The sequence below is a fragment of the Dendrobium catenatum genome, unplaced genomic scaffold (assembly GCF_001605985.2).
Source record: "Dendrobium catenatum unplaced genomic scaffold, ASM160598v2 fragScaff_scaffold_124, whole genome shotgun sequence".
Lineage (NCBI taxonomy): Eukaryota > Viridiplantae > Streptophyta > Magnoliopsida > Asparagales > Orchidaceae > Dendrobium > Dendrobium catenatum.
Window position 1 is genome coordinate 947,955 of NW_021318586.1, and position 8,000 is coordinate 955,954.

Sequence of the window (8,000 nt, forward strand, 5' to 3'; positions counted from 1 at the left end):
TATACTAAATGAGCACGAGCGAGCTTATGAAGCTGGAATGATACGCGAGAAATAATTAATACAACACAATATTTGGCTGAGCAATAATTTTCAAACCCTAATGAACAATACAATCATTACTTTAGTGAAAGATCCACTCGATTTGATGACATTTTGCATTTATTGACCTTGAATGATGAGTTGGAGGTTGCTTGAGGAGATATAGAGTTACACATGAAGAGATTATTACATGCGGAGACCGGACACAGAGCCGTTTGGATTTGTCTCTGTGAACAACAAAAGAAGCGTAGTGGTGAATAATAAAACCATAGTGAACTGCACTTTTATTATTCATAGAGACAAATCGTACGTCCGGTCTCCGCACGCAATAATTTGTCCTACACATGGGAGAATGAAACAAAAATGATCTTTTAATTCTGAGAAAAAAAGTCCAATTAGTTAGCCCTAAGAGGTAAGTCACTTACTTGCGACCTTATTTTAGAGGACTCCAAAGAGGATTTCTCAAGAGATATGTTTAGCATTGTACTTGAGAGAACCTTGGCAAGAAAGCAAGGTGGGGTGAAGAGATGATCAAACTTCACAAAAATGAATGATGTACTCATATTTAGGGTTGAGATTGCATATCAGTTGTAAGTGAATTTTGATGATTACACCCTTTTTTTTTTCCCTCTAGTGTTCACATACAAATTTGAACTCTCTATGTCAGTGACATTCTCTGTCACGACCCGACCCGAGACGAGACGGATCCCGCCCGTGCTGGATCGCGACGGAGCTGCACTAACCAGGATCTAGCTTTGGAATTTGGTTCGGAACTGAATCTTCCAAATAATTAATTCACACAGACTAACAAACACAGGTTATTAAATTCAATAATTTAAGTTATATATTAAAATAAAAAATATTTAATTTTTAATTTCCGTCGGAAATCCGCCGGAAATTCTGTCGGAAATGAGTTGTTTTCCTGTAGTGATTTCTTGAATCTTATATGGAACAAAGTGTTACATGGCTGGAGCTAATACTTGAACTTGTAGGCACCACCTATATGCCTAATGGATGATTATGAGATAAGGATACTGATAAGAACGTCAGTTACTTAAGTGGGAGAGATTATGAAACCCCTTAACTAAAAAGAAGCTAAACTCTTAAATATCGAGACACCTTTTGGTGTAATGATTAAAATTTTATTAAGAAACTTCAAAGTTAAGCCTACTCTTAAGAGAGCAATTTTGGGATGGGTGACCTCTTATGAATTTGCACATACTTGATAAACTTATGAGGCCATTAGTCCAAATGGATAATATCTCAATAGTTAAGAGTTTTTGTTGATATAATATATATAGTGGGTTGAACTTTGATTAGCCAAGGATTGTGATGATGGCTGCTTAGTGAGGACATGGAGACAATGACAAACATTTCATTCCAGCATTAATGGGGGACCAATGAATATCCCAACTTTCCACGTAAGCACGCCACGTGTAATGTTTTACTGGCATCCGAACACAGCTCTATAACCGGATTCCGCACAGAATTTCTCGTACAATAGACCTCAATAAGTGGTGATTTTTAACATCCCAGTATACTAAACGAGCAAGAGCAAAGCTTATGAATTTGAAATTATATGGGAGAAATAATTAATAAAATACACTATTTGGCTGAGCAATAATTTCCAAACCCTAATGGCCAATACAATCATTAATTTAGTGAAAGATCCACTGAATTTGATGACATTTTGCATTTATTGACCTTGAATGATGAGTTGGAGGTTGCTTGAGGAGATATAGAGCTACACATGGTAGAATGAAACGAAAATGATCTTTTAATTGTGAGAAAAAAGTCCAAATAGTTAGCCCTAAGAGGAAAGTACTTGCGACTTTATTTTAGAGGACTCTAGAGAGGATTTCTCGCGAGATATGTTTAGCATTATACTTGAGAGAATATTAGCAAGAAAGCGAGGCGGGGTGAAGCGATGATCGAACTTCATAATAATGAATAATGTACTCACATCTAGGGGTTGTTTGGTAGTACCTAGGATTTGATTTAAGTAGGATTTCATAAATCCTCTAAATTCAGATTTCAGAAATCCTGAGGGGCCTAAATCTTGAAACTGTTCGGTAACATTCATGATAAATCCGGTTAAATCCCGTGTGACTGTTTGACTATAGAGCGGATTTAATGAGCGGACTTTTCCTCTAGAGCTAATAGATTTCTTAAATCCGGCAAAAAATAGGAATTCGGAAATTCGGGATGTAGCACGAAAAGACGAAATTTTCTTTCTATGGCGGCTTTCATTTACCTTGAGATTTGGTTTTGAATTTTAGGCCGTTTGGCTGGATTTCGCTCAAATCGACCTCAAATCTGACCTAAATACTGCTACCAAACAACCCACTAGAGTTGAGATTGCATATCAGTTGTAAGTGAGTTTCGATGATTTTACCCTAAATATCTCTGTCGAGCATTCACATACAAAATTGAACTCTCTATGTCAGTGACATTCTTCATCTTTATTCCTATGAATGTTCTATAGATTATAAGATTTGAGTTCAAGTAAAATTTGATCTGAAACCCGATATTTTAATTACATCTTTAGGTTAGAGATAAGTCGAAAGTAGTTGATTTTGGTTGGTAAAAAAACTCTCTGCTAATTATTAAAAGAGTTAGATTAATATTAAAAATTAAATTAATTATCTTTGATATTAATACAAGTTGTGACTTTAATTATTGATCTAATTACTGCTAAATATTCAAATATTTAAAGATGTCTTAAAAAATATTTATTAAAGGTTTGATGGATATTAATAACTTTAGTTTTATCATATTAGTGAAATAATTTAACAAATTATAAATTTCATTCTTTTGAAATAGTGCTGTCATTGTGAACAAAATTTTTTTTTTAAATTATTATCTAAAATAATTATAAATCCAATATTTATTCTCCTGCTCTGTAAAATAAAGTACATTGTTCAATCTGCTCTGTAGCTATATTCTTTGCTAGAGACCATTGATTAATTTTGTATATGTTTATGCATTGATATATTTTTTTTAACAAATGAATAAAAACATCAAAATATTAATTTAATTAAAAAAAAACCTGTCACAAAAATTTAACAAAATTCTTCAATTTTATAAACTAAAATAACAAGCACCAAGCTTTCTATCTATTCGTTTTGCTTTGCGGAAAAAGATATGCATATTAAAATAAATATTATATAAAATAAATATAGTATACTGAAAATGTTTTTATGATATTTGATTGACCATGGCATAAATATTACATATTACTTACATAGAAAACTTAGTGACATTTATTTATTATTATTATTATTATTTTATTTTATATTTATTTTTCTTTCAATTAAATATGAAAAAAGTTCAAATTCCCTATAATTTTATATTTTATTTTACAATAATAATATTTTAAGCCAAAAAGCCCAAAACTTTTCTCCTTTGGCCTCCCTTTATCTCAAACACGCTTTTCTTGCGTTCAAAATTTAAATGAATCAACGGGTCCTGAGTGTAACGGTCATTTCTTGGATACCTTCTCATCGTTACTTTTGTCAGTATTCCTCTCCGAGCACTTCAAATTTCTCCTCTCGTTTATTTTATTATCATTGTTTTATTCTCCCTGAAACGACCTTTTTCGAGTTATTGTCGCAGTGCACGACCGTTACAGTGCCGCATGGACTTTTGTTTAAAATTCCATAGAGCACAGTATTGGCAAGGAAATAATTATGGAGGGGCGCGCTACCAAACCTTCTCCATCATAGAGATTTTGTGTTAGGCGAGCGCCAACAATAATAGCTAGCTTGAGCCTCGACGGATAAAAGGGACGAACTATGGACTCCTCACCAGTCCTTCATTTCTTCTTGTATTTCTATGCAGAAATGACCCATTTCTTATGGAAAGGTCCCTTCTTTGCCGTGGAGAAGCATCAGGAAACCATCGCTGCCTTCGATTAGGTTCAGAATGCTTCGTCTCCAACCTCAAACTACTTACGCTTTTATTTTGCAGATCTTCTAAACCTATAGTTAGATCTCGCCTTCAAGATAGGTTTCCCTTGAGGAGGAACGCCTCGCATGAAGGTTTGGGGAAAGGCATCATTTCTTGGACTTGTCAGGTTTTCGTGGAAACAGGAGTGGTAGGAATGGAGAGTTCGGAGGAGAAGTGTGGGGAAAGAGGTGCTCGTTGTGAGGATATTGGCTGCGAAAGTGAGGCTTTCAGCGAGTTTGGCGAGGAACGCCGAGAGAGCAACTCAAGCACCGGAGTGTCAAGCAGCAGTAGCGGTAGCAGTGATAGCGGCCCAAACGAGAGATGTGTAGATCCTGATGAAACTCCAAAAGAGGAATTCGAGCTTCTGGGCTGGCGAATGCGGAGTAACTCTGTCTCAAGTTCAGTAGGAAATGAGAAGAAAATACACCAGAATGATGATAATGCTAGCAAGCCGAAACAAGCTTTATCAGGTTCTGAAATTACATTAATTGTTTTGATCAATCTTTCTCTGCTCTGATCTCGTGAAAGAAACTAAAATGTGCTTCAAACTTTAGCATTCGTGTTGTAATATATGTTTAAAAAGGTGTTGGGCAGCATTGAGACACATTCCATATAGCAATTATGAATTTTTATTATCAAGAGTTACTATGCTACATTTCTGAGATTTTGTTTTTTAATTAGAGTTGGAGATGATGAAAGAACGATTTGCAAAATTGTTGCTGGGAGAAGACATGTCTGGTTGTGGAAAAGGAGTTTGCTCTGCAATGGCGATTTCAAATGCTATTACCAATCTCTGTGGTAATTTTTACTTTAATGAACTCTATAGGATTAAGAACTTAGTCATTCTCAATCTTTTTTTTTTTCTCAAGTACTTGACTATTTACATCTTTGTTACCGTGAATATTCGTTACTTGTTACATTTTAGTTATGCAAATGGCGAGTCCTTCCTAAATTTTACCTTATTTTCTTTTTTTACTGTTGTTTTATAGCCACGCTCTTTGGGCAGCTCTGGAGATTGGAACCTTTATCTGATGAAAAGAAATCCATGTGGCGAAGAGAAATGGATTGGCTTGTTTGTGTCAGCGATCACATAGTTGAGTTCAAACCTTCCTGGCAAACCTTTCATGATGGAAGCAAGCTTGAGGTCATTATGCTTCCTATCCTAATTCGGGCTTATCGATAATACTTCTCCAATTCTTTGGTCTATCGTAGATATTGCTGATATTATCAACTGTTAAATTTCCTTCCATCCTATGTATTTTTCAGGTAATGAGTTGCAGGCCAAGGCCTGATCTTTATATCAATCTCCCAGCATTGCGAAAGCTAGACAATATGCTAATTGTAAGACTCTGTAGTCCCTCACTATTCTTCTAAAGTTGAACATTTTTCTTTAATATAAATCTATTTGTTGTCAGGAAGTTTTGGATAGCTTTAAAGATTCAGAATTTTGGTATGTTGATAAAGGCATATTAGCCCCAGAAACAGATGGTTCGGTCTCTTTCCATAGAAACATCCAGCATCAAGAGAAGTGGTGGCTTCCTTCACCTCGTGTTCCTCCCAGTGGTCTTTCTGAGAAGACAAGAAGGCAATTGGTGCACAAGAGAGAATGCACGAATCAAATATTGAAGGCTGCAACGGCTATTAACAGCAATGCATTAGCTGAAATGGAGATTCCTGAATCTTACATAGAATCACTTCCAAAGGTACACTAAATCTAATTGCTTTTGCCAGTAGTCCAAAAGTCCCTAACTTCTTATTTGTTTATTCTTGGTTAGAATGGAAGAACCAGTCTTGGAGAGGCGACCTATCGTTATATCACATCAGATAAATTCTCCCCTTATTTCCTTCTTGATTGCCTTAATTTGTCATCCGAACACCAAGCACTAGAACTCGCCAACCGTGCTGAAGCAGCCTCATATGTATGGCGTCGAAGATCAGTTCCAAGAACTCCATATAATCCCATGCGAGCAAATCCCCGACCATCTTGGGGGATGGTCAAGGAGATCATGATGGTAGATGGTGATAAAAGGGAATTGCTTGCAAGTAGAGCTGATTCCCTCTTAATTTGTTTGAAACAAAGGTTTCCTGGTCTTACTCAAACAACATTAGACATGAGCAAAATACAATTCAATAAGGTTTGAATGGCCTGCAAACTACTGTTTTTATATGTTAATCGATACATTATCAGTGCTAAGATGTTCTAAAAATTTCACAGGATATTGGGAAGTCGATTCTTGAAGCCTACTCAAGGGTTTTAGAGAGCCTTGCATTTAACATCATCGCTCGAATTGACGATCTCTTCTATGTTGATGACTTGATTAAGAATACAATTCAGTTGTCACATGTTCCAGAAGTCAGCATAGCTTCTCAAAAGAAGGTCTCCATTGCATTCCCTGTGCCTGTCTCAGGCACTCCATATAAAACTTTGCATACAAACAAAAGCCTCTCACCTCCATTGCTTAGTCCTGCAAGGGGAGGAGAGAGGTCCCCTTTCATCAATAAGAAAATACATGGCCGTGGTTTTGGTGTGAAGAAGGTTTTGACTGATTACCTTGGTGTGGATTCGAGGGATAAGGGTACCACAGTAGTTTCATCCACTGGAAAACAGAAGCCATGAATCAATACGCAATTGAGAACTAGCTTGAAAATGTGACATAAACGCTGACAAAAGTTCAAATTAGATTAAACTTTGGAATGAAATCAATGAAGATAGTGTAACAGCAATCTCATTGGAGTTACAGCTAGCTAGAATCTTGCATTTTGAGCTCTCTTGAAATTAGCTTTTTCTGCCATGACAGTATTGAAGTGATTGAAGTTATAATCTCAAGACAAAGCTCGAATCAGTCCGCATTTAAAGTGGTCTCTTGAAAAGAATCTCTGCTTGTCAGCACTTCAGATGGTACTCGTCAACATTGATGAGAAAGATTCAGCTTCAAGAGCTGTGCTTTTAACCACAGTGTAGCTTGTAGTACTAGCTTTGATTTCTTCTAGTGTTAGTAAAAAATATTAGAGACTTTCTTTCTTTATTAAAGGTTTGAACTTGATTTGGTCGTTTAAAAGAGAGAATATATGAACAGCACCTCATTTAGCTGCTTAAAAATTTTACTAGTAATTATGCTAGCATTCCTTTTGCTAAGTTTTTAATTCATTTACTGTTGCTAAATGTACATTTTGATTTGAGATTATGGACTCAAAATGTTCTCTTACATCATCATTTTTTATGATCCAAAAATTTAAAGTGATTATTTTTGCTAAGGAAATTGAGACATTCATATAGTTAGCGATTAATAATGATACTTAACATAAATTAAGAGGTTTGGTTGGTGAAATGTATGCAATTAAGCATTTAAAGGGGGTTATAAATAATTTTTTATTAAAGTTAATGCATTAAATATAGAGTTTTTTTGATAATATTCAAGATATATAACTATTTTTAGTTGGTAACATACAAGTGAGTTCAACATCTAATAACATTTGTGTGAGTTTGTAATTCAGAAATTTTTTCTGAATTACAAACTCACACAAATATATGCAAAATTTTGAACATGCGGCTACTTAATTAGAAGTCCAAAGTCTCAATCAATATGCTAAAGTGAATTGAATGCTCTGAATGTATATTGAAAGTAGCATCAACACCTCCATGTAGCAAGATTACTTCATGAGTCGAGTAAGTAGCTATCAGTAGCAGTGTTAGATGACAACTCCAACCTACCTCAATAATGAACAAAAACACAGGCAAAAATTAGCAACAAAACAACATCACCTTGTGGGACATTACTTCCAAGCAGCTATAATACTGAAGAATATTATGTTGACAGGTAACATCTCTAGGTTTAAGATGCAATTAACAACAATGTGTTAAGTGGAACAGCAAAGCATTTGTAACAGCTCAAACTCTCAACCATCAAGATATTATCCGTTTTGAACTAATAGCCTTATGATTTTATCCCATTTGTGTAACTTCATAGGATATCACCCATCCTAAAGTACTCTAATACGAACGCTTTATTTTG

At 35.2% G+C, this 8,000-nt stretch overlaps 1 protein-coding gene across 1 annotated transcript; it reads left to right on the forward strand.

Moving 5' to 3' along the window:
• Positions 1 to 4,647: 4,647 nt before the first annotated feature.
• LOC110114601 (rop guanine nucleotide exchange factor 5-like) lies at positions 4,648 to 7,128 on the forward strand. Its single transcript, XM_028698299.1, has 6 exons — positions 4,648 to 4,785; positions 4,977 to 5,131; positions 5,254 to 5,328; positions 5,403 to 5,690; positions 5,763 to 6,122; positions 6,203 to 7,128. The coding sequence occupies exons 1-6, from the start codon at positions 4,677 to 4,679 to the stop codon at positions 6,602 to 6,604; spliced, it is 1,389 nt and encodes a 462-aa protein (XP_028554132.1). The 5' UTR covers positions 4,648 to 4,676; the 3' UTR covers positions 6,605 to 7,128.
• The last annotated feature ends 872 nt before the right edge of the window (positions 7,129 to 8,000 follow it).

Coding starts and splice junctions, on each gene's coding strand:
- LOC110114601 (XM_028698299.1), top strand. CDS start 4,677: ATGATGAAAGAACGATTTGCAAAATTGTTGCTGGGAGAAGACATGTCT. Junction 4,786..4,976: donor TGCTATTACCAATCTCTGTG/GTAATTTTTACT, acceptor GTTGTTTTATAG/CCACGCTCTTTGGGCAGCTC. Junction 5,132..5,253: donor ATGATGGAAGCAAGCTTGAG/GTCATTATGCTT, acceptor TGTATTTTTCAG/GTAATGAGTTGCAGGCCAAG.